At 50.3% G+C, this 26,682-nt stretch overlaps 1 protein-coding gene across 2 annotated transcripts in view; it reads left to right on the top strand.

Annotated features, from left to right (window-relative positions):
• Positions 1–26,682, top strand: part of LOC111153244 (transmembrane protein 266) — a 111,479-nt gene that overhangs the window by 44,551 nt on the left and 40,246 nt on the right. For both annotated transcript variants that reach the window (XM_022512149.1, XM_022512150.1), the window contains exons 3-5: positions 3,423–3,611; positions 18,872–19,026; positions 22,041–22,114. In XM_022512149.1, the coding sequence (XP_022367857.1) occupies positions 3,423–3,611; positions 18,872–19,026; positions 22,041–22,114 (418 nt within the window). The remainder of the gene's footprint in view (positions 1–3,422; positions 3,612–18,871; positions 19,027–22,040; positions 22,115–26,682) is intronic.

Raw genomic sequence — 26,682 nt, forward strand, 5'->3', positions numbered from 1 at the left:
CATCTCTTTTTTTGGTTTAAAAAAGCAGAGGAGGGCGCCTGGGTGGCTCAGTGGGTTAAGCCGCTGCCTTCGGCTCAGGTCATGATCTCAGGTCCCTGGGATCGAGTCCCGCATCGGGCTCTCTGCTCAGCAGGGAGCCTGCTTCCCTCTCTCTCTCTCTCTGCCTGCCTCTCCATCTACTTGTGATCTCTCTCTGTCAAATAAATAAATAAAATCTTTAAAAAAAAATAAAAATAAAAAAATAAAAAAGCAGAGGAATTTTGTAGCCCAAAACTGTTGCTATAAATCTTCCTTAAGACAAGGATCTTCTGATTCAGACAACCACTATACACACTTCCTTTAGCAGGAGGCCATAGAAACTGGGGAAAACTTCAAAAGCAAACCTCAGGAAGATTAGGACATGCTTAAGGTAAATTAACAAAATGGGAATTGCAAGGAAGTTTAGAAATCATGAGAGGGTTTCTAAAAGCAGGCTTTAAGGGCAGAACTCTTAAGGCAGAAGTGCTTTCATTTCCCAAATCTGAGATGCCATGTGGACCACCACTTCTTACCAAACACCAGCAAAGTCGTCACTTATTTTGTGTTTTGCAACTCACTGGCAAAAATACCAAGATGGGAACAGCATTCTTTCTGTCACACTGCATGGCCCCAGCCTGCCTAGCTATGGGGCTGGCTGCTGTCATCATGGAGCAGGAACCCATTATCTCTTGCCCACAGTAATGCTGTGTAACAATGAACTGTGGTACCTGTGTAGAATACAGCAGTCAGTATTTATCCCTCCATGTGTGGGGTAGCCAGCTAGATAGCTGCTGATCTGGAATCACTCTTCAACATGGGTCTTGGCTTGCTGTCAGCTGATCTGCATGAAACTGGCCTCTGCTCATCCTCCCTTAGGCTAGGCTGGTCACCTTCCAATGGCAATATCGGAGGTACAGGAGAAATTGAAGCTCCTTTTCATGTTCCTGCCTATGTCATGTCTGCTAACATCCCCTTGACCAAAACAAATCATAAAACTGAGCCCAGCATCAAGGGTGGAGAATCATAGTCTTCCTTCTGATGGGAGGAGCTCTGCAGGGTCCCATGGTTGAAAGGAGAGGCTGAAGAATGGGGCCATTAATACACATTGTCCATCATAGTGTTCTTCATATCTGAGACCAGAGTCTAGTCTCAACACCCAGGCTATGAACCTTCGCTCTCACCAAGGGAGGTCTTGTTTTCTCCTACAGAGATGACCACATGAGCAGAAATGGTGCTGGGCTGCTGTAACCACTGGTAAGGGGGAAACAGCAAAAAGTCAGGAAGGCTGAAGTAGTCTGTCCCCTGCTGCTCAAAGCCACATCCTGTTAGTCTCAGAAATTCACTCCAGCCCTCTGAACAGCCCATGGATCAGAAAGTTCTCTGTGTCCAGTAAGCCACCCGTAGCTTCCGTGAGTAGCCCAAAAGAAAAGAGAACAAACTCAACTCAGCATCAACATTTTTGGAAACACCTGGAGGAGCCAGGATTCCCTACCAAACACCCACACTTTTATTTCAATTGTCGAGAAACACAGAAGTCACACATCCTATGATTGTTCCTCCTGAAGATCTTGAGGCATTTTGTAAATGTCACACAATGATGAGTACTACTCTCTGTGCTTGACAGGTAGCAAAAAGCCAAGGTTTAAATAAGCCCTACCAAAGAGAATTGGGGCACTGGAAATTACTTGGTGAATCCAGGTGGTTTAGGCTGCCAACCCGTGGCATTCAGTTAAAAATCCCACTTTTTCCTCAGTTATCTGGATGATTCAAGCAAGAGAACAGCAGACAGATTCAGCTCTAAACTTCCTCGATAACTGCCGCTATGTATGACTGGTTAGAATTCAGTGAAGGTTGGGAAGGAAAAGTCTGGAACTTAGAGGTCCCCACCCCCATGTAGGGACTAGTCCCTGCAAAACTCCTCCGCTATGCTCCATGTCTCTTCTCCACATCAGACGCTAGGGTGAGAATGAATGGCCCTTAGGAAGCCTCTGTTTCACCTCCTTGTGTTTCAGCTGGAGAAGCTGAGGCTCCAGAACGTCAGCATCAGAGTCAGCACCAGAGCCCAAGAGCAGCGCCAAGACTGACTGCCACCCCAGTTTTAAAACTGGCCTCTCGATGTTCCCCCAGATATTTCATCTCTACTCCTCTCCACTCATGCCATTTTTCTTTCTGACCTTCATTGTTTAGCCAGAAGCATAAGACCCAGCCCCTCAGATTCTACAGGTTAAGAGAAGGTCAGGGATGTCTTGGGGGACCAAAGATGGCACCCCAGGAAGTTAAACTAAAGTGCTCTTACCCAGCATCTCTCTGCAGGGTCTCTGCTGGTGTTTGGACAGGACACTGCCACACTGCCGGATATGTAATCCTCCAGTCCCACTGATGTCAGTAGTGGCTCCCTGTGGTCACCGTGCCAGGCAGACTGCCACACATCCGCTGGGAGCAGTGACGTGGGCCCTCAGTGAATGGGCACACAGTGACGAGGGCACGCAGTGACAGGGCCCCACAGTGACGGGAGCATGCAGTGATGTAGGCGACAGGCAGCTCCATGGAAGTTTGATCAAGTGGCCTCCATTTCCTATTCTCAGCCTTAAAAGGGGAAATTTAATAGGACCAGTTCATGTAGGAAAAGAGTGGCAGCCAGGGACAGCTGTCCTCTGCTGTCCTCACCGTCCAAGGCCCACACAGTCTCTCCAGGTCAGTTCCCCAACCACCAGAAGGACGTCCAGTCACATACAGAAGCCTCTTCCCTCTATTGTGGTACAGAGAGTAGGAACATTTCAGAGAACCTTTACAGAGAAACCCAGGAGACAATTTAAAAAGAGTTTATTACTCGGGGCGCCTAGGTGATCCAGTCAGTTAAGCATTTGACTCTTGGGTTTTGGCTCAGGTCACAATCTCAGGGCCCTGAGACGGAGCCCCAAATTGGGCTCCCCACTCAGCAGGGAATTGTCTTCCCCTCTGTCTCTCTTTGCCCCTCCCCTTGCTTGTGTTCTCTCTCTCTCTCTCAAATAAATAAATCTTAAAAAAAAAAAAAGAATATATTACTCCCATATAAAGTATAGGGACCAAAAAATCTGAAAAGTCTAACCCCTGGTTTTGCTGGTGGGCAGAATTTCAATCTGGGTCTATAGCCTCCTTGATAAGGATCCGACCTCCATAGCTCCTATTTGCAGATATGAGCAATTCCTCCTAGCCTTCCTCCACCATTCTCCAACTGGTGGAAGAGACGGTCCAGGGTCCAGTCCCTTGGGTGGCCAGTGTGGAGGATTGGCGACCTCAAGCTTCCTCCACTCACCCCCAGCACAGCATGGATTCTGATGCATTCTTCTTTCTTCCCTTGGACAGTAGAAGAATTACTTTATTCCTGAAGGTTGACTGCCCTGTCGCTCTTCTCCCCAACTCAGGCCTGCCATAGAAGGAGGAATTTCTGAAGTTGAGATCATCTCCCAACAAGTAGACGAAGAAACCAAGAGCATTGCTCCCGTGCAGCTGGTGAACTTTGCCTATCGTGACCTGCCCCTGGCTGCGGTCGACCTCTCCACGGCAGGCTCACAGCTCCTGTCAAATCTGGACGAAGATTACCAAAGAGAAGGGTAGGTGCCGGGAGTTTTGAGTAGCTAAGAAGGCTCTTGCATAATCCCCTGAGTTCCCATGGGTACCTCAATGAGGCAGCACAGAGATTAGAGACCAGAAGTTCACATCAGCCACCCAAGCTCGTTTTCTCCTCAGACATTGCTTCCTCAGAAAAATGCTTTGGGCACAGAAATATCTGTTCTGCTAGACAACCTCTTATGTGACATTTGCTTGAAACTCAGAGATTCATAAAATTGTTTTAGGACTGAATTGCTCTTTAATGGCCCATCCAACCTCCTTGCTGTACACTTGGGAATCAGGAGACCCACAGGGATTAGGGACTGGCCCAAGGTCACAGATCCCATACGGGGCAGGCTTGGACCGCAATGCCCATTATCAGTTAGCTCCTACCAGGGAAGAGGCTGGGAAGAAAGCATTCTGCACACAGTAACATGCTGAGTGTGTAAGGGAATTTAGCAGCATTTAGCTGGGAACTATGCAGACATTAGCTGCTCTCTTTTCAGCAAGGACATGTAGGATATGCTAGTCCTTGATTCAGAAGAGTGGCTGCTACCGACTCCTACTTAGTTTGTCAAGCAGGTTGGATGCCTTTGTTCCCCAGTGAATTTCTCATTAGCCTGGTCTGTCTTACAAACCTTCTGAAGGTGAATGGGTGTTAGAGCTGAATGAGGCAGGGAGACACACCAGTTCAATGCTCCCCTTTTATGTAGCGGAACCTGAAAGATGGGAACAGGTCCTAGGGTCTCCCAGCAGGTCAGACTTTTCTCAGCCCCACCCTGTTTCTCTTAGAGAATTTTAAACATTGGCCAGGACCTTTGGAGCTACTTCTGGTCCACTCTTCTCGCTCAGGTGTCTGTACATAGTGTGGAACATGCAGGCTGCTTTGAATATAAAAATGAAGGGTTGCAGAGTTATTTTAGAAGCAAATGAGAGGGCTTAGCTAAAGTTAAAATTTGCAGAGCTTGGATTTTCTGTGTTTGTTTCCCGTAAGGGCTCTCCCATTTCCCCAGAGAAATTTCCTAACAATTGTGAAACCATACACCTTTTGCAAAAACTGCACCCTAAGGACTTTCTCTGAAAATATAATTTTCTCTAGGTATTGTGCGTAGTAGAGTCAGGAGGATAGTGGGGGAAAAGGACAGGCAAGCAGGTGGAGATAGTGAGGGAATGCCTGGCACCCTGAGCACTGTCGGCTCCTGTCTGAGGGCAGAGCTGGCTTCTGGATCTCCAGATCCTTGAGGCCCCAAGTCAGGGCCAGTGTCAAGTCCTGCAGCCTGTGCTGTTGCACAGGCCCTGTGTCTGGTTTAATGCTTTGCTGCTGCCGCCTTGAAATTAATCGGTTTTGAAAAAGCCTTGCATTTCCACAACTTAGGTTGGGTACTTCCCTGAGCACCCGGGCTCTGTGACACTGCATTCTGGTGGTCGGAAGTGGTAGTGCGGCTGGTAGCGAATCCCCATCTTTCCCAAGGACCCGTTTTGCGCTCAGCCTGAGCCAGTGTTAGGCCCTTTTCAGGTCTGTGGTCAGAAGGTGTGGAGAGAAACGGGGGGCAGGAAGACCTCTAAGGGTTCTGGCTTGGGGTAGTGTGTCCATGGGCAGCCTCCGGGCTCGAAGTACACGCTGGCCCGCTCCCTCCCTGCCCCAGGGAGGGCGATGGGAGGCCTGCTTTGTCATTCCTGGTGCTCCTGAATTAGACCCCTGCAAGGTTTCTTTTGATTAGGGAGAGTACAAATGAAGAGGCTCTTAATTTTATTTGAGCCTCCAGGTGTACCCAGAAAGCTGTAGCCCGGGAAGAGGGATTTGCAGGCTGCTCGAGCTCTCTCGGGTGAGGAACTGCCCTGGCAGTCAGAGGGCTTCCTGGAGGAAGGAAGAGCAGGCATGGGGCAGAATCCAGGAGAAGAGGAAGTGAAACAAAAGCACACTGTGGAGGGGCCAGGCCTGTCTTCACAAGGCTTCTTGGCTCTTGCTGCATTTCCTGGGGTTTCCCAGAAAATCCAAGCTGGCCTTTTCTGAAACACCGCAAAACAAAACCTACAGTTTGGGTCAACCTTCCAAAAGGTATGACATAAGTCTTCAAAAATACCTCTTCTTGCTGTTAACAAACAAAATTTGGTTGAGTAAATTTGAAGATCTACCTGGCTTTTATTCAGTGATTCATGAATCAGGTGCCATGCCATCTAACAGATAGAAAGGAGGTCTGAGGAGCTGAATGACAGGAAAGACTTTCCCAGACAGAAGGAGGCAGCACAGGAGATTTATTCCAGGAAAGAGTGGTTTGTTCGGGCAAGGCCTCCTTCCATGCGGGATGGCAGGGTCTGTAAGGAAGATGACCTCACTGGTGCTGACCAGGGAATTCCAGGGGGACTGCTTAAAGATTATATTCCTGGGAGAGGCTGAAGCTACAATTACGTTAAGTGTTAAGTCTCAGATTGCTGATGTGGGGCTTAGCATGGGTGACTCCATTCTGGGCTTGTTATGTCTTTTTTAAAACTGCCAGAGGAAGTGTGATATAGAGACATGAATGTTGTCTGTAGGAAGAGGAGACCTCAGGGACCCCAGCAAGAAAATGCCTAGGGACCCCACTGCCCTGCCATTGAGTTTTGAACTCAATGATGTCTCAGTGCTTTTACAATACCCAGAATCCGAAAGTGTTAGAGCTGGAAAAGACCTATAGAAAACATCTATGCTAAGTATTCTAATATTCCAGAGTCCAGAGAGTGCAAGGAACTTGCCCACGGTCACACAGCAGCAGACTCTGAAACAGAGCCTGATCTCCTGGCTCCTGAGCCAGACCACTGAGCTTCTGTTTGTCACCTGGCCCTTTACAACATCACAGCTGTGACTGTGGTTAACATGGCTTGCCCACATGACACCGCTGCGGCGTCAGATACCTTTTGCCCATGAAAGCCCTGTGAAGAAGCAGTCGCTGTGATGTGGGTAAGCCCCCAGCCATGGGGAAGAGCCCGTCCCCACCAAGCTCCCTGCCTTTCCTAAGAGCCTGTAGTCCTTCTCATGTGCCTACTTAGCACAGCCCAGCCTGCAGCTCTCCACTCTGCTCTCTGCGCTTCCACACCCAGGCTGCGGAGGGCTCAGGGAGGAGAACCAGCCATCTGTGCAGATTGACACCTTTGTCAGCTCAGGCTGCCACAACAAAAGACTGGTGCCTTAAACATCAGAAATGTTATCTTCTCACAGTTCTGGGAGACAGAAGTCCATGATAAAGGTGCCAGCAGAGTTGTGGCTGGCAGGGACGCTTCAGCTTATAGATGGCCGCTTTCTTGCTCTGTCCTCACATGGCCTTTCCACATTACATGTGGGTAGAGGGAGAATGTGAGCTCTGGACTCCACCTCTTCTTTTTTTATTGTATTTTATTTCTTTATTACTAACACGTAATGTATTATTTGTTTCGCGGGTACAGGTCTGTGATTCATCAGTCTTACACAACACACAGCGCTCCCCACAACACATACCCACCCCAGTGTTTCCACCCTGCAGGCCCCTCCCTGGCCTCGTGTAACCCTGATCACCTCCCAGAGGCCCCACTTTCAAATACTATCACACAAGAGGTTAGGGCTTCAATATAACATGGGGGGAGCAGGGCACAGATGTTCGACCCATAATAGCACATCCCCAAGACTCAACGTCTCTACTCTCAACTTGCTTCTCGGTTCCGCCTGACCATGTCCCCCTGTGGTCCTGGCTGGCGGGCACTCCTGGTCCCAAGTGGTCATCTCAGATTGCTTCTATTTTCCTCAAGTCCGCCCTTGCCTTCAGCAGATTACTTCCTCTGTTCCTTCTTCAGAAAATAGAAATTGTTCCAGTGGGCCTGCACCCCACCCCTCAGTCCTCCCACTCCTTCGAGGGCCCCCCTCATCTCGGAGCTCTGATCCCCTTCCCCTCCCACCTTCTAAATGTGGTTCCATCAATTACATTCTCACCCTGATTCACCACACACTCTGGTCTCACATTCTCCCTTGACTCCATGTCCCCTTTAGCTGCCACCCTCTCTCTCCTCTTCGTGTCCAAACTTCCTGAAAGCCTCATCTGCACTTGCCATGTCCCTTTTCCTCCCAGTCATTCCTCAGCCTGCACAGTCCAGCTTGAGCCCCATCTGCGTAGTGGACTGTCCCGTGTTGCTGGGGCCCTTAGGTTATACTCTGGCCAGGACTAGAAACTAGCAGCCACTTCCTCCCTCTTCAAACCCAGTCTCCCTGGGTCTGCTGCTCTACGACACTCTCCTGATTTCTTCCCGCCCCTCTGGCCCTTCTAAGCCTTTTAAAAATTGTTCTTTCTCTGCTTGATCCCTCAGTGTTGGGGCTCTTCATTTTCTGTCTTTGGTCATTTTCTCTCTACTTTCATCCAGTCCCATAACTTAATATTTTTCAGCTTGCACTTTGAAAGCCATGTCTCTAGTGCAGATTTCTCTCTCAATCTACCGGCTCATATCCAACTACTTCCTGGACATCTTCACAGGGATCCCAAACACACCTCAGAATCCTAACAAGTATCCGTGGAATAGTCTATTCTTCTCCTGAGTTGTCTGCATATTTGACAGGAGAGTTCTTGTCTCCATACACTTCATTTCTAAAAAGAGCCTTTTCAGTAACAGCACCCAAGTCCAGCCTGGAGAGCCACAACCTGCCCCTCCAGAACTTCCGGCCATCTTAAACCCAAATCTGAACCTGAGCTGTCTTTTCCCAAAATGTATTTTCTGTAGCTCCCATCAGTGGATCTATACCTAGCTGCCTGGCCTCCCGACCCATTCCTGCCAAAATGAGTCACATGTGCATTTTGGCTCATTTCAAATGACTCCAAGCTGCCTTGCCACCTTGACAGGAGCCACCAAAACTCTGTAAAGCTAGTCAGTCAGCTGTGGTCACACTGGAATTTGTGTCCTTCCTCCTTGCCTGCTCTGGCTCCTTCTCATCCATGTCCACAGCCCTTGAACCCACTGCCACCAGCAATGGCCCATTGTGGCATTGTTTGTCAGTTCAGGAGCTTCAGAAACCCCAGAACCACAGGTACCCATGCAGTGTGAGCTCCATGCCAGGTGGGGAAGAACAGCCTCCCCCGCCAGCCCCAGCCCACCCTACACTATCTGTGAACCCAGAATTGGCTCTGCTTACAGCCACAGCTCTGGTCCTGTTTGCTGCTGACCTTCACCCCTCTACCAGCAGCTGTCCAATCTAATCCACAGGGAGGCTGGCACACCTCGCCCCTGTGGTCATCATCCTTTCTCTCCCTGCCTCTTCCCCCCACACTGCCTGCTGGGTGCCTCTTCCTTCAATAGTGACACAGCACAAACCCGCAAGTATGTCCACAGACGAACGGTCAAGAGACGGGAAGGGGGGAACAGAGAAGGTGTCTGAGCCCCACCCAAGCTGGTCACAATGCCGTACTACACCAGTAGTAACCTGAGAGACCAGGCCAGTTCCTTTGCTCTCATCCCTCATGTTCTGCCATCTCCACGTCCTGTAAATTCCTATTGTCTTAATATCTCTTCATTATACCACCCTTCTCACAAAGGATTGGTGACCATCGGCCAGCTACTTTGAACTGCATACAACAGAAAGCCCATCTCAGACTCAGCCAGACTTTGATTAGCCCATGTAATATGGAGCACAGAGTCAGGCAGCATCTGGGTTGGTCCAGAGGCTAAACAGCATCAGTAAGGACCAAAGTCCTTCCATCTCTCTGTTCTGCTGCCAACAGTACTGGCTTCATCCTCACACTAAGGTTTCCTTCAGTTTGTGAGAGAGCTGCCTACATTCCTCATTCATGTCTGATAAGAGAGAATGACTGCCCACTATGCTGTCTTAAGAGGAACAGAGAACTTTCCCAGAAACATTTACCTGCTCTCTCTTCATGTCTCATTGGCTCGAATTGGGTCATAAGGGATATGGGACCCATCACTTGAACGCTATCATTTGCCAAAACACATTGCTGTTACCGATGGGGCAGGAGTGGAATGAATATTGGAGAATCACCCACAATGTACTACAGCCTTCAAGAGCACCAAGTCTCCATTCATAGCCTTTGATCTAGAATTAAATCTTTTCTTCAGCTTTTCTTGTCATCATTTGGGAAAGGTCTAGGACCATTGTCTGCCTTCTTAAGACTGTTTCTTCTGTAACTTTGTCAACTTGATTCTCTGCAGTTTGACTTGTGTTTGTCATCCCAGTTGACAATGCTTTGTTTCCTTGTAACCAAATCCCTTCTGCCTGGTTCTTGTTCTTTGCCATTGGACATCCCCCCATTCAGGGTGGGGAAGTGAGGCACAGAGCTCTTCTCAGTGAACCAACTGTCCGCTTTTAGAAGAGGGAAACTAGGTTTGCAGGAGGCTAACTCATGGCACAGACTGGAAGTTCTACCTTCTCCTAACCAGCTACATTGCATTGGAGGCCTGGTTGGATTGCAGAGTCTGGGCTAGACAAGAGGCCACAAAAGGAAATTCAGAGAAGCCCAGGATCTCCATCTCTCTCCACAGAGAGATGATGGTGATAGAATGTGTCGAGGAAGGCAGTATAAGGCAAGAGTCATTCACCTCCCTTTTTACAGAGGAGACTCTGTGGCCACAGAAAGAAACAGTGCTCCCCATATTTTTGGTGGAAAGAGGATACAGAGAGGGTCATGAGATGTGGTGGGATAGTCTTTGTCAAAAATATAAAAATAAAGGAAGAAATGAAAGATATTCAGTACCTTATAATTATTTCTATTTTAGTGTTCTAAAAGGTTGAACCTGAGAGTTCAAGGCTAGACCCCCAGAAAACAGAAGCTTGGAGGAGGATGAGTAGACAGAAAGGATGTTATTAAAGATGATGCCAATGTCACATTTCTGTTATAACTTCACAGTCAGAGGAAGAAGACATAATAGGAGCACAGGAATGGCTTTTTAGATGTCAGGCTGGGAGAAAAAAAAAAAAAAGATAGGTCCAATATAGCAACATCTTTAAATAAGGACTAAACTAATTTTAGATATACCAGCAAACAAAGGCTGGAGGCAAAGAAGGTGGAAGGGGAGGAACGTACTAAACCAAAGCCCAAAATACTGTCCTTTCTCCCTACACTGTCTAGCTCAGGACCATCTTCTCCAAGAAGACTTCTGTGCCCCCACTCCACCCATAGCAGGGCCTCACTTCTGTATACCCCTAGCCCTTTGTCTCCCTTTGTCTCAGCAGGCATGACACTGGGCTCTACTGGCCTGCTCACCAGTCTGCTTCCAGTATTGGACCATGTGCTCCCCTCAGGGCAAGGATCAGATCCTTTGAGCCTGAAACAGAGACGGTGTTGATGGAAAGAAGGAATGATTTCGATGAATGAGTGAGTGAGTGAGTGGATGGATAGGACTGTGTTAAGGATGAACAGAAGGGGAAGCCAGTTCTGTTTGGGGAAAATTGGGGCTGGTTCCCAGACTTTAGTGGGGTCAAGGATGAGCCACAGGGAGGGAACAGGTTTCTCATGCCCCAGAATGCAAGGCTGTGGTCCGTGGCTGGCCCACCTCTGAGCATCCCTGCTAATTCCACATCCCTCCACAAAGTCATCCCAGAAAAAGTAAATCAGATTTACCTCAAAACATACCAACTTCACCTAGAAGAAGGAAAAGCCTGGTACACCAGGGTGGCTCAGTTGGTTTTGCCTTCGGCTCAGGTCATGATCACAGAGTCCTGGGATTGAATCCCGCATCTCCTTCTCCCTTTGTCCTTTCCCCCTACTTGTGCGCTCTCACTCTCTCTCTCTCTCTCTCTCAAATAAATAAATAAAATATTTTTTTAAAAGAGGAGGAAGGAAAAGCCTTTGGGGGTTTAGGGTTAAAAGACAGGTGCATCCCAGCCATGACTTGCAAGTGCAGCCTAAAAGTTCTATATCTTCACTTGGCAGGCAACATCTTTTGCATTTTCCCCCCAAGGAGAAAAAGTTCAGAAGGAGCTTCATTAATCCATCTTCTTGATGTCAGCAAGATTTGTCTATAATAAAATGCCACTCTTTCCTCTGGCATACCGACCCGGCCCCAAGCAGTCCCAGTGACTCTATATTTTCAGTAGGCTAAGATTTGCCAGAGGCTTCTTGATGCCCCAAACAGGCAATAAAGGTTTAATTAAGATAAAAGAAATTTCCTGGTAAACACAGGTTATCTTCTTCTCTGTAGTCCAAGAATCTCAAATATTTTTCTTTGATTAAGAGGACGATAAATTCACGGATTGATTCTTTCTCAGCAAAATAAACCGCCTGTCCACTCTGACGCGCAGGTGCAGGGTGTACGGCCACAGACTAGCACTAGGTGGCGGCAGAGAACCTCTGACGGCCTTCGCCGGGTGCGTGAGTGTTGCCTGGAATGGCGGAGGAAAATGTAACCCCACGGACAAGTACCCCGCTGCAAGTGGGCTGAATTTTTGGTGTTTGGGGGTCCTCCGTCACCTTTGGAGGCACCTGGAACCCACACTTTGCCCAATAGAAAGAGTGTAGCTGCCTCAGGATTTGCCAGACCACAACTCAGAACCTTTCTCTCCCTGGGAGAGAAAGAAGCCCCAGTGACCCTTTCAGATATTTAGCAAAAGAGTGTCCCTGTGGGCATTGGGTTGATGGTTCTCCCGAGTGGATATTAGTCTCTTTGGAGAAGTCTGTGCATGTGAGCTCACTTCCCTCTCCTGCTTTTTTTTTTTTTCCCTTTATTTGTTTTGCTTTTCGGAGTGGCCTAGGGCCAGGGCTCAGTCAGAATTCCTTTACAAGTCTTCAGCCTCTCTGAGGATGAAGACCCTGTCCACTGTCTTGTGCTCACCACATAATGCAGTGCCTCGCACTTAGGGGACACATAATAATTCTGCCTGGAATGGAATGAACATTGAGACTTCCCTTGTTTAGATAATTAATTCCTTTTCTAACACCCACATACCTAAATCATCATCACAGTAGATATGCATAGTAGACATGAAGTAAGCACTATGTTATGTGCTTTACATATGCTATTTTCAATATTTTAGCACAACAACTCTGCAAAGGTAAATAATACCCCTCTTTTGGAGATGAGGAAATTAAGACTCAAAGATTACACTCAGAGTTCAGTCTGTCGCAGGAGTGTGACTTGGAGACTACAGTCACCACCCAAACCTAACTGACGGAAAAGTCTGGCTTTCCCCACCATCCATTAACAGAGAAAAAAAATGAAGGAAATGTCTTCTAAAACAACTAGATGAGTTAACATTTGTAAAGTGCCCGGAAAAGTCCTATTTCATAGTAAATGCTGTATTGTATTGTTAAGCCAATAAAAAATAAAGCCTAGGTCAATGCCAGAAGTTGGATTAAAGTTCGCCTCATGGCTTTCTCTGACAGTGTTTTAATCACCAGGAACAAGTGCAGTAAAGTCAAGTGGGGCCCTGGGCTGTTGTGTTGACCCTTGACACCACCGGGGCTGCAGGATCCAAGCCACAGGTGTTAAGCATCACAGAATTGGAGCCCTTTGGGGCTAGAAGGGGTTTCAGACTGCCCAGTCCTGGAGTTTGAACCTGGAGCTCACATGTCCTTCGACAGTCCCTCAGTGAGATTCAAAAGGTCCATGACCCCTTAGAATGTGATGCCCAGTGTTGTGGTTTTCTGCATTTTTCAGGCACAGGGCCACAGTTTTCATCCCATTAGAGAGCTCTGCGACCCAGCAAGGTTTTGAGGCTCTGGTCTAGCAGTGCCTTCTGAGGTCCGCGTTAGCGGCAGGGAGGGAATCCTAGTCCTTGGGACTTCATTCCAGCCCTGCTTGCTACCAAACAGGCTTCTGACTCCCTCCACCCCTCTCCCAGTTCCTTTCCTAGGGCACTTGATGGATGAGAAATCACCCAGTAGGACTGGCAGGTCCATCCGGTCTGGCTGCCTGCAGGGAGATGAGCTTTTCTGTCATCTGCTGCCTCCTCCTGCCATTGACTCTCCACTGCCTGGGAGCACCTTTTTCCACCACTTGAAGGGCCCCCATTACCCAAACTCTCGCCCCACCCCCTTCCCCTATCATGCACATTCCCAGCCACGCCAGCATGGCAGGCACGGTGGCCTGACTGGTCAGTGGATCGTGGGGGCGGGAGAGGCCACAGGAGCAAACGGCCTCCTATCCTGGCACTGCAGCTTCTGCCTCGCCTTTCATAAAGGGGCTGTGTGAGTTCCAGGGTTGGGAATGCGGCCTGATGGTGCAGTGACCTGGAACTGCCTGCTTCCGAGCCACTCCTGTGGCCTTATCTCACACGGAAGATATGTCGGAAATTTGCCAAAGTTCATCCTAACTTTCTAGAAGTTATTCTTTCAAACATTTATCAAAACACCTCAGAATATAAAGCAGATGTAAAGGTACCCAGCATCCCCGCTCCCACCCCAGGATTTCTCAGAGGCCTCAGGAACTAGTAGAACCTCGCAGTAGAACACCTGCCTACCTGCCAGGAGATGCCATCTGGCTGCTGATATTTACAGACTTTGGCAGCCCAAGCCTGCCTCCTGGAGCTGGCCCCTTGCTGTCGCTGGAGTAAGCCCTGAAATTGATAGACGCCTGCCCTCTGGTGGCAATTCCAGGGATAACACCACCCTGAGGCCCAGCTCCAGAGCCCTGATTGGGCGGGATGCTGAAGGAAGTATCTTCTCTAATTAACAAGTCAATGCTGATTTCCCTTCTGGCCCATTAAGCTCCTTGACTCATTATTTAACCACTCGGGGATATTTTGAAACTGGACACATTCTATTTTTCTGTTAAAACACAGTCTCTTAGGAATGTCTGAGTCATTTGAATTTCACAGGAATTTTATTAGCAGCTTGGGATTTCCAAACAGCCCCTCAGCCAGAAAGTGCAGCTTCAGCCCAACCTCTGTCCTAGAGCCTTGGGGCCCAGGGTCCTGCTCTTCAAGGAGCTAGAAGCCAAGAGCCTATTTGGATTCTGACTTCAGCCTCATATCTCTGGCTAAGGAGGCCCTCGACACCTCCACAAAGGTACACACTCAGTCTCAGTGAGTGTCCCTAAATTGGGGGGGGCCCCCCACAGGCTGGGCTGGCACCCACTTGCCTTCACTGGCTTGTAGCTCTTGCTCCCAGACTCCCTTTGTCATGTTCCATCTGTCCCCCGAAATACCTGTCACCTCTCCCAAAGCAGTTCCCCCCAAGTCACTCGCCCTCACACTGAAATGCGAACTCTTACTCAGTGGGCACCGAGCAGGCCCATGATTCTGCATTTCCAACCAGGTCCCAGATGATGCTGATGCTGCTGGTCCGTGGAGACCACTCGGCTTCAAGGACCTCCAACATTGGTTCTTAATCTCCGCCACACACTGGAATCACCCAAGAAGATCAAAAAATACTGAGGCCCGGGTCCTACCCTAGAGGTTGTGGTAGAAATGGTCTGGTGTGTGGCCTGGGCCCTGGAACTTTTGAAAGCTCTCTGGGTGGTCCTAGGATGCAGCCTGCTTGGAGAACCACTAACCACAGTGCAGACTGCAGATTTCCAGGCCCAGCTCCTCGTCAGTTGCTCTGTCCCTCCACCTGCTTCAGTTCAGTCCACCCCCGTATGTGTTGCCCTGGGGTCTTGGGGTCCACATCTACCATGATGCAAATAGAACCTCTTAACCTTGTGCAGAATGGGGGCTGCCTGAGGTTCCTCCGTGGTGGGCCTGGTTGAGTGCTGGTAGTTGAAAGCAAAGTTGGGGCAGGCATGAGGGACAGTCGGGTTGGCGCAGATGGAAGAGCAGGACCAGCGCAGTGGTCACGGGCTCCATTCTGATGCTGCCTTGGGGTTCTCTGGGAACTGTGCCTGTTGTGCCCTGGGCCATAGGAACGCCTGCAGTGTCTGCTTTCGGTGGGCTTTGGCAAACTGCACTCAGCACTGAAGGGGAAAGCCCTGTCTTCTCCCAGCCCAGCTCCTGGCTACTGTTCTTCTCCTGTTTATTCTGTTGGAGGTTCTTCGGGCCTGAGCAGAGTTTTGCCATCAATAGTTGCTTTGTAATGTACATCCCACCACACCCCAGATGGGCCAGGCCACACTCCCTCCAGCTCTTTCTCAAAGGTCAGTTTCTCAGAGCGGTCTGCCCTGACTGCCTTATTTAAAAGGTCACCCTTGGTGCCCATCCCCGCCCCCAGTACCTCCCAACTGTAGTACCCACCACATAATCTGCAAATGTGTTGTGTTTACTGTTGGACTCCCTCCTCCACTGAAATGTAAACTGCCCCAGGGTTGCTGCCCGATCACAGTGCCTCCCTAGCACCTGGCGGGTACCTGGCATTCCTTTGACTTCCCTGCCTGGTTTCTGAATCCTGCTGGGTGCCTGGTTCCCTGCCTGGCTGCTCCCTGAGGCCGAGGAGCACTGTGGCATCAGGGCAAGGCTATTGCCCACTGCGGGCGGACTCCAGACACCTGCTCTTTACTGGGCCACCAGTCCCCAGTCTCAGCCACCCCGCTTTGCTCCTACAGCTTCTCAATAACCAGCCCCTGGTCTGGTTAGGAAGTTTTTCTAACCAAACAAGAAAATAAAAATCAGCATTTCAGCATTTTAAGCACCAACGTAAAATGACTTTTCCCTCCCATGGAAGCAGGTCAATTGAGATTGGAGTCTGCTCTTTGCAGAGAAACAAGTGTTTTGTTTCATCCTCTTCTTTCTTTCTTTTTTTTTTTTTAATTTATTTGAGAAAGAGTGAGAGCTAGAGAGAGAGAGAACGCACACAGAAGGAGATGGAGAGAGAGAAGCAGGCTTCCCTCTGAGCAGGGAGCCCGATGCAGGGCTCAATCCCAGGACCCTAGGCTCATGACCTGAGCCAGAAGCAGACACTTAACTGACTGAGCCCCCCCTCAGCACCCACTCATCCTCATCTTTCTTTGGGACCTTGTTGTTGTGGTAGAGGGAGAAGACTCTGAGAGGCACATCCATTCATCTGGGGTGTACAAGGTACAGAAACCAACAAATGCCCCGGGTCCTTGCACTGACTGCACGGACAGTCTTCTGCCGGTTGCTCGGGGTGACACGGCCCAGCCAGATGGCCTTCGCAGTTCCCCTTTTTAGTTATAACTATAGGACATGCTTGCCTCCCATTTCAGATGACAATGAAACGACATCAGTTTTGGGGGCCACTGATAATTGGACTGGGTTTCCGAGAGGATGTGGAATTAGAGCAGAGTCTCCTTTGAGAGCTGGCAAGCAAGGTGCTTATGGCGATGAGTGATCTGGGAGGAGCTGACAGGAGGGCAGGAGGGAAAGTGCTGAGGCGGCTGCAGGCTGGCATGAGAGAGGTGTGAAAGGGGGAAGGATTAAAATAGGGCCCCTGGGCTGTTGGGGCAGGAATATCACACAGTGGGAAAAGAAGAAGGAGGGGTAGGTGAGCGGTGCAGACAGGTGAGAAGCAATCAGCTGAGTAATTAAAGCCAAGGAGATCTTACAATTCAATTCATATCCAAAAGCAGCAGCTGCTGGTAGCAACAGTGGGCGGCAGCCTCTAGGCCTCTCTGAGCCTCTGAGTTGTGAGGTGGAGGCTTCAGCAGCCTTGTCCTCCTTTGGGGGCCTTTCCTTCCCTGGCTCTGGCTTCTCACCTGCAACTCCGGGTTCCCATGCGTCCCTCTGACCAAACCACAACCACCCTCACCAGACCCCCTCCACACCCCTCTGCTCTGAACACAGGACGCCCAGTTTCAGTTGAATTTCAGACAAACAATGAATAATTTTTTAGTATAACTCTATCCTTTGTGGTGTTTGGGATGTACTTATACTAGGAAATTGTTCCTTGTTTATCTGAGATTTAATTGGATGTTCTGTGTTTTCTCTGGCAACCCTCCTGAGCTCCGTGTGATGTCAGTTTGGGGTCTTTGTACCATCTTCCAACAGCTGGGGGCTTCTCCAAGCTTTCTCCCAGATGGATCGTGAAGAAGAAATTCCACCTCAAAGCACTCACAGTATTCCTTTGCAGAGAAGGGAGCATCTCAGAATGCCCTCTTCCAGTGACATCCTTGGGATCCCAGGGCGGGGTGGGCGGCGGATGCAGGTGCTGACCCCCCTCAGCAGTTTCTCCCTCTGGTTGAAGAGGAGGGAGATAGCCAAGTGTTTGGGTCATCAAATAACATCAACATTCTCATCAACCCATTTCAGCAACATGGTACTTCATAGGTCAGATACATTCCCTCATTTAACTTTCAATAACCCAGGAGTTAAGGAGTTTTATGAATGGGAGACTGAGGCCCAGAATGCAGATACCTTCACACATAGTCCTGGATGTCCAAAGGTGGAGCCAAAAGTGAGGGTTTTCCCTGCCGAATGCTGTCTCTGCTTCTTCAGGATGCCTAATTCTTCCTCACCAAGGCATTGAGGCTTGGCTTCAGCACCCCCACCCCCCTAGAGGCACCCCTCTTTCCCAGGATCTTGTGTTCTGGAAGGGAGTACATCAAATGCCCTGAGAGACCTACCCAGCTCTGAGGCTCCGCCCCTCCTTCCCACCTTCAGTCCTACTCAGGAAAAATTCTGTCCTTGGTGGCTTCATCTCCACCTGTTGGGGTTTCCCAAAAGATTATCCATGAAGCACTAGTCCCACCAGATGCTCGGTGACAGGACATTGCTATGATCCAGTGAGTTTGGAAAGCATGGCTACTGTGATCCATTTCGAGCATGGTGATGCATAATAACATATTCAAGGCACTGAAATGTCCCACCTAGAAAAATATCCATTTGAATTTGACCCAAATTTTCCAAAACATGTCCAACCATAGAAATTATCAAGTGACAACCATTCACATTCTGTGGAACTGGGACTCCATACAACCCACTTTGAGAAACAGAGATTTAGTTCAAATCTTTGCATAGCTAAAAAGCGCTGGAAATTCATTCATTAGTTAACTGAGCATTTATTAGAGGTGAGCTGAGGGCTTCCTAACTTTAGAGCCTATGCTAGATTCCGAGACCAAACAAGTCTTACGATAATAACAGCTCATTTTCATGCAATTCTTACACCCAGCCAGGCTCTTTGCTGACCTTCATGATCTCCTCCAGTGATTACAAGGAACCTATGCGATGTGGGTTTCACACCCATTGTAGAGTCCAAAGCACGAACTGCTGCTGCTGAGCTGCCCAGGTCAGCCTCCGTACCTAGCTCCATCGCCTCCTGAGTTGGTTTTCCTCTTCGTGATTCTACCCAGTGACCTCTCAAAGAAGGTTGCATTTTGCTGAGAGACACAGAGCTGGGGAGGAATGACGAGGGTGGGTCTGAGAGCAGAGCTATGGCCGGGATCTCACCCTCTGTCCCCGCCTCCTGTCCCGCTTTTGTCCCCACAGGTCTACCTGGTTGAAGCCGTGCTGTGGGAAGAGAGCAGCCGTGTGGCAGGTATTTTTGCTCAGTGCAAGTCTCAACAGTTTCCTGGTAGCCTGTGTAATATTGGTGGTGATTCTCCTGACTCTGGAACTTCTAATAGATATAAAGCTTCTCCAGTGTGAGTAGCAAGAGAGATACATATGCAAATACATATGATGTCAATATTCAATGTGCATCCATCAGGGGTCCCCAACCAGCAGTGCAATCTACTCCCCAGCCCAATGCCGCTGTCGTGCCCCTGGCCCCATGGCTCATGGGGATTGCCACCCAGGGAGGAAATCTGGCAGCTCCTCTCCCCATCACCTCCAGTATCTGTTTACCCTTTCTCCCTAATGTGGCCTCTCCAGCTGCCCCTGCCCTTCACAATCAGAAACTGATGAGATCTAAAACGTTGGGGACCCCTGTGTGCACTGTTTTGTTTTTGTTTTTTTAATTTTTCCCATTTGGAATTTTCCAGGTTGGATTTTTCTGTAGCTTACAGAGAGTTCTCACATGTGGAGGCGATCACCTTGTAGTAAATGAAAGGAACAGCAACCACAGTGATGATAGGATTGCTAGTATTGTTATCTAGCCGTCAGTTGGCAGAGTTACTTAGGGCTGTGAGCATCCTGAAAGCGCTTCTCCATACATCTGACCCTAGCAGGAACCCTGGGAGGTGGATGTGACTGATTTTATCTCATCTTATAGGCAAGGGAATTAACATTTGGAGAAGTTAGAGACTTCCCCTAGGTAAAGGACTTCAGGCCACCAGTCCATTCAATGGCCCGGCCAGTTTCCTTCCCACCGTAGGTCTCTTGGTGTTCATCCTACTCTTGTGTTTAAGGGAGCCTGATGCACATGGCCATCGACGGCTTGTCTGCTCCCTCTTCTGTCCTTCTGGATGTGCTGTGGTAACGTGACTGCTGGGGCGGGGACACCTACTGCCCCCGACCCTTGCAGACCCCTATTTAGTACACCAGTGGGGAGAGCCAGGCATCTTCACTCTTGGCTTTGGATGAGTGAGTGGTTTCTGGTAGAACTCCCGGATCCCCCCACCCCGCCACATTTCTCTGATTCAGGAAGCAGATTATTCAAGTGCAAATAAAAAAGAGATGAAATTATTGGCCCCCAAGATTCTGCCATTGGCAAAATCAAGACAATAGACCTAGCCACCCCAAACCCATTAAGTTGTCTTCGACTTGTTTTCTCAAATGTCCCCAATTCTTTTACTGGAGCCTCTCTTTTTAGGATCCATCAGAGCTCCTTCCACGCCCCATCAGCCTTCCCTACTCCCTAAGAGAGGATGACAGGGAGTACAGAATTGCTTTTGTCTGATAAGCCTCCTTGGGTTTTGTGCAGCTGGTGGCCCCTTGGTTCCAATCAAAGTATCTTCCAGCATAAAGTGACCAGCACTGGTTTTACACTCAACCTGTCTTCAATTAAACCATGTTGTATACTTTCACTCCCACTCATCCATATGTCTGCTTTTTATGAGGTCTTGGCCATAACAGAGTCTTTCTTTCCCTGTCATAGGTTATACTTGGGGCCCTCGGCTGCTCAGGTTGTGACATGGCATTGAGTAGAACTGAGAACCTGGCCGACACTGGAATTTTGCTTAAAATTAAGTATCCAGGAGATTGATTTTGGTGAGAGATCCAATAGCAGCTCATAAAAGGCATCTTAAATTCCATAAAATGCACAATCAGAGATTTATTGCTCTTCTAAAGCAAACCGTAAAAAAAGGCACAGGAATTCATTTGAGAAATAATGGGGAGAGATTTTATGTTTTCAGAATCATCTGGAGGTCTTTTCAGAGTCACACAGGCCTCAGACTCTCACTTCCCACTAGTCCTCATGTGGCCTGGGATGGAAAGAATCCACAGTGCATCCAGGCCTCATCCTCTAAGGGTCACATTGGCCCAATGCCAGGGTACCCCGAGGTCTCCCACCTGGAACCTGGTATTGCAGCCTTGCTGTATATGCTCTGGGGACATGCTCCACGGCTGGGTTTCTGCCCGCCCCCAGGGTTCACTGATCTCAGCACTTTGGGGGAGACTGTGGGTTCTTCTCTTTAAAGCCAGCTTCCCCACTGAGGCCCTGGATATTTTCCTTTAGCCCCTCGGGCTGCACGCTAAGCAGGCCTGGCCCAACCCCAGAAGAGAAAGGGCATAGGCACATTTTCTGCAACATTCCTGCACCCTGTTTGGGCCCTGCCCACTGCCCTGTGGTGTCTCTTTCAGGCCTGCCTTCTGGGAAGCATCCCCACCCATCTATTCTCCATCAGAGCCCACCTGACCCTCATCCTGGGCCCCAGCACCCTGCTTTTGACCTCACTACTTGATGAACTATGCCCTTCTTAGGCTTGGAAGCTGGTCTTGGCTCCTGTATTTTAAGAGGGTCTTTCAGAGCAAGCACCTTCACTCCAAGGATTCTCTGGTGGAAGGTGGGGTGGGAGCTTTCGGGGGCTGACAGCTCTCTCCACTTGCACTCTGGAGTCTGGAGGGGAAATGGAGCCACCTGGAAGGATAGCAGAGCCCAAATGCTTGTCCTTCCATGCTCAGTAGGTGAAGGCCCCTGTACTGGGGCTGCCTCCACCCTCATCCCCCAGACACCCTGGCCGACTGGCCTCTCTACACTCAGAGTTTTCACAGTAAAAAGCCAAAGTAAGCTTGCCTTGAGTCCCACTGACAGTTTTGGGACAAAACTGAGCCCACAGTTTTGGAGGGGAATGGTGGTAGGAGTTTCTGAAAGCTCATCTGCACTTGACCGAAGCTGCCTACCCAGCTCTGAAAGCCACGGAGGTCTTCATAAGCCCGGCTCTGGAGGGCCCTTTCTAGGAGGATGGCTGTAGCTCAAAGCCCACAAGGCTGATGAGACTGAGCTCGAATTCTGGGAGGCAGCCTATGGGGGAGATAGAGGAGGCCTCTCAGAAGGAAAGAACAGCACCACTGGCCAGCCGTCCTCCCACCACCTCCACCGCAGACACCATTTTAAGCTGCCCTTGATGTTCTCTGGCCTGATTCTGTCCAGATCTCTATGTTCCCAGGAGCAGGCCCTGGGCTCCCAGAGGTCTGCCTCCATGCTGTGAAGGCCCTCTACCAATGCACCTAACTCCTTCCACCTAAAATTGGCCCATTATTGTGTTTGTTGCAGTTTCCAGTGCATTCCAGTTTGCCGGCATAATTCACTGGATCAGCCTGGTCATTCTCTCGGTGTTCTTCTCAGAGGTAGGTAAAGACTTGGGTCCTGTGACCTCTTTAGGACAACTCCTGCCCTGGGGAGACCAAGCTCTGTTCCCTAAATATTTACCAGTGTCCCGCCCTCTGCTGGCCCTCAAGACTGCACAGAGGGGAAAACAAGGCAGGGGGCTTGTTTTAGGAGGTGTCAGTGCCACTGCTGGAGGCCTGAACCCCAGCTCGTGACCCCTGCGTGGAATCCCAGAGGACAAGCAGGTGTCCTCCGAGTAAGGGGTAGGCAACAACGTGTGTGAAAGTGAGACTGAGGAGGAAGTGTCTGAGGGAGGGCAAAAGGCCATGTGTGTGAGCAGCAGGCAGGGGGCTGGGCTAATGCCCGGGGGGCCTGCAGGTGGTGAGAACTACCCAGGGCTTGGGCACACAGTGGGCAGAGAGAATGGACTCACAAGCCTGGGCAGTGGACTTGAGCAGGGGATGCAGGACTGTGGGGTCTGCTAGGCCGAGTATGAGCAGAGGGCCACAGGAATGGAGTGGTGGGATCAGAGATCACGGACACCCTTTACCATTGCTCTAGCCAGCCAACTGAAGCCCAAGTCGGGAATCTCCCTGTGTGAGGTAAGAGGGAATGAGCTCCTGGGGACTCCTGGGCCACTGGGTTTTAGTGTGAGCTAGTTGCCCAGTGTGAGACTGAACCGTATGGGCAGCCAGGATGCCAGCACCTTGCTCTGCCTGTACACAGGGGTGAGTGACCCTTCTTTCGAGCAGTCCCCAGACCATCACCGTGATACCCTGGCCTGCATTTCAGTGCCATTGACTTCGGACTGCTGTGGGCCAGGTCTCCCAGGGGGCTGGAAGGTTGGGCTTTATCTTGTGAGCAGTGGCACATCATTAAAGATGGGAGAATTTCCTGTGGAAATCCAGTTCTTCCCAATGGAGCAAAAGACTAGCCCAAGTCAGCTGCTCACTGTCCCTATCCGCCCATTTGCCCCACCTCCACGGCCACAGACCCACATCAGCTCATGCAGAGGGCCCAGTGGAGCCTTTCAGCAGGGTCAAAGCATGGGGAGAATGGCAGAAAGAAAAGGCAGAGAGCCTGTTGGAGAGATGCGTGCACATGCATACACACACCCACACACACACACACACACACACACACACACGGCTCACGTCAACATGGATGCTGCTACCCCACAGGCTCAGGGGGCTCTGGGTCCCAGAGCACAGCAGTGCCTCAAAGGGAAGAAGGATGCTGTGCGAGAGGAACCTCGTGAGTGAAGGTATGGAAGTATAGACTATTTGGAGACGTGGTCAGGAAACCCAAAGAGTTAAGAGTCCTGAGGTCCTCTTGTGGGCTGGCTCTGGCCCCTTATAGTAGCCCTCAATAGCCTTCAAAGATCAGTCCTGAATCCTGAGTCTGGGTGTGCAGTGTGGTGGGCTGGGTGGCAGGCAATCCAAGCATAGAACATTCCCTTCCCATGCCTCGATTCCTTCAGCCCACAGAGCTGGCAGGCAAGCCCAGGCCTGAAGCTCTGGCTATGGGGGCAGATCCCAACATTGACCCTCCCGGGGAGCGTCCCCACCAGCTCGCTGAAACCATTGCCCTGGAGGTGACTCAGCAGCCCCTCCACAGTGCCTGCTTCCCAGCCTCCCTCCCTTTGGAGGGTCTTGCCCTCCCCAGCTCCCTTGCCTCCACTCCCCATGATTCCCTCCCACAAACACACAGGCCATGGCCAAATGTCTCCTTGATGCAAACCTTGGAAAATGTGTCCTGTGCCTGTGACTGCCAACAAAATTGTTTCATCAGTTGAGGCAGTTTTTCCCTCTGTCCCTCTGCTTTGGTTTTATTAGCTTTGCAGAATTTATTTCCTAGCATGAATTTGGCATTCCCTTCCTGTCACTGCCAGAGACAAGATGCCTGAGACAGACACACCCCTGTGCAGAGGAATCTCAGCCTCAAACCGCCACCCACTCCCAGACACACACCCAGAGTGGGAGGGCTCCCCACCAGCTTCCCACCAGTCCCTGCCCTTGGCCTTGTCAAAGACCAAAGACCAGGCCGGGTGGAGCCATAACCGGGTAGCATCAGAGGAGTAACGCGGAGTAACAGAGGGCTAACAGGGGAGTAACAGGGCACCCTGCCCTGTGGGAACTCAGGGCTGCTACATGCTGATCTCAGGATGGGGCAGCCCAAGTCATGCACCTGGGTTTGCACATATCACGGAGTGCCCCGAAGAACCAAGCATCAGCAAGCGCAAGAAAGCCTCAGAGAGGTCCCCCTCCACCCCTGTTCCTCAGCGGGTTTGGAGTTGTGGGATAGTGTTTGTGCTCCTTGGTGATTAGGGCACCTCTGGTGAGAAGGCCAGGGGAGCCAGTGTCCCTCAGCTGTGCATTTTCAGTGGCCTTTTTCAAAGGGTACAGACAAAGAGAGTGGCCTGGGGTTACCTGGCCAATTCTGGCCAAAACTGGGCCCAGGCCTCTGGGCTCCTAATCTAGGTTGTCACCACTGCATCCCTCTGTGACCCTAGTGACAAAAGGTTGTGAAGGGACCGAGACTCTGGGGGAAGGGCCAGGGCCAGGAACCGAGAAAGAAGAGATCCAACCCTGCAAAGCCTTGGACCCCTGACCTAGCGCAACCAGCACACCCTCCTCATCTAGTGTGAAATGAACATCACTCCCTTGAAATCTGGCCCCGTTTTCCTCAGGAAATACCTAGAGACGTGGCTGTAGGCCAAGGGTGGGGTCATTCCAAGACTGCAAGCCTGGCAGGACTTAATGAATGGGTGTTAATTCACAGATTCTACAAAGGTTTGACCTACAAGGCTCCTGATGCTGTGGTAGATGACTTTTGACCAGTCCTAAGCAGTATTCTAGCTCTTGTCTCAACTAAGCTTTAGGGCAACCCAGAATGTGGGCGTGGCATTTGACAAGTTGGGACAGTGAGGCCTAGAAAAGAGTGGAAAGCTGCCCAGGGTCTGCAGGAATGACAAGTGGGACCAGAAGCAGGCTCCACCCCATCCATTGCCCATCTCAGTGCTCTGAGGGCTGTTTGAAAGCAGATGGGTCACCCTGTGCTGTGCAGCCCCAGGAGACATGTCTAGACCCAAAGAAGAGAAATTTGAGGCTGCTCTGGGCTCAGTTTGAGGACATCTGTTCAAACAGGCTGTGCTACTTGCCTGAGATGCTTCTCAATGTCACTTGCCTGACAGTGAATATCAGGCAGGCAGGCTGGGTGGGGTCCCTAAAAGGGCCCAAGGTGAAAGCAGGTGCCCCAAGAGTTTCCTGGGCCCTGATAGTCACTGTGCTTCTGGATGGCTCTGTAGCACCCAAGAACGAGCAAAACTTTTGGAGTCCAGATGGAGAATTGTACAAATGCTGTTTGTAAATCATAGTCAACCCAACCCTTGGCTGACATAGGGACCAGCCAGCCACGTGTAGCCGGGGAGCCCAGCTGCTTCTCTTGCTGAAACTGTACGGGGTTGGGGCCTAGCCAGACTGGACCACCCAGCAGCAGGGTTCTCGCACGGGCCAGGAGGTGTTGGCCCCGTCCCCTAATGCTGGGCATGGTGGGAGGGGGAGGGTAGAGAGGCCCAGCTCTTTGCCTGGAAGAGGAGAAAGCCGACCTGTGGCTGGCCCTCTAGATAGGAGCCTCAAGACAGTGGTGGAAGCAGCTGCTGCTTCGTCCTCCTCTTCCTCTTATTATTTTATTGAGGTGAAATTTGCATAACATAACTCTTTTAAACTATACCATCCAGTGGCATTTAGAGCATAGCCTGTGCTAGGTCACCTCTTTTGAGTGCCACAACATTTTCCTCCCTCTCAGAGGAGGCCTGAACCCATGATGCAGTCACTCCCCACTCCCCCTTGACCCAGCCCCTCCAACCACTGATCTGCTTTCTCTGTCCGGGAACTTAACTAGTCTGGGTATTTCACATAAACACAGTCATATGATCCACGATCTTTTCCATCAACATAGCATTATCAAGTTTACCCATGTTGTTGCATGGCTTAGGGAGTCATTCCTTATTATGTCTGAATAGGATTCCATTGGATGGAGAGGCCACATTTTGTTTTTCCACCTGTCAGTTGGTCAAGGCTTCTTTGGCCATCAGTTGTGGGGGCCACCTCCTCTCCAATGCAGCCACTCCATCTCAAGGGAGCCTGGCCTGCTGGCTTACCTGTGCCTTTACCAAGGGAAGGCCATTGCCAACTAAGCCAAACTGACCCAGGGCTTCCTCTTTCCAAATCAGCAGCCACCCCAAGACTCTGGACTCATGAGGGGGTCCCTTTCCCACCTGCCACTTCCTCCCAGGGATGAGCCTTGGTCATCCCACAGAAGGCAAGAAGCGGTGCTGGGCTTCACGCTCTGAGAAATGATGCATTTGCATCCCCTCTGTGTCTGACGAGGATGCAACAAGAGGGAGCCAGTTTGGCCACGGGGGTGCAGCACGTGGGGCAAGTCACGGGCGCTCTCTGGGCCTTGGCTTCCTCATCTTTGACCTGAGGGACTTGGGCCTATCCCAGAGGCAGGGTTGCCTTCTTGACCCCGCCAAAGGGGGCGCACTTCAGGAAGAGAGTCTGGCTTCCCTGTCTGCCTTTCCACA

The sequence above is a fragment of the Enhydra lutris genome, unplaced genomic scaffold (assembly GCF_002288905.1).
Source record: "Enhydra lutris kenyoni isolate GAN:26980312 unplaced genomic scaffold, ASM228890v2 scaffoldscaffold31, whole genome shotgun sequence".
NCBI classification, from domain to species: domain Eukaryota; kingdom Metazoa; phylum Chordata; class Mammalia; order Carnivora; family Mustelidae; genus Enhydra; species Enhydra lutris.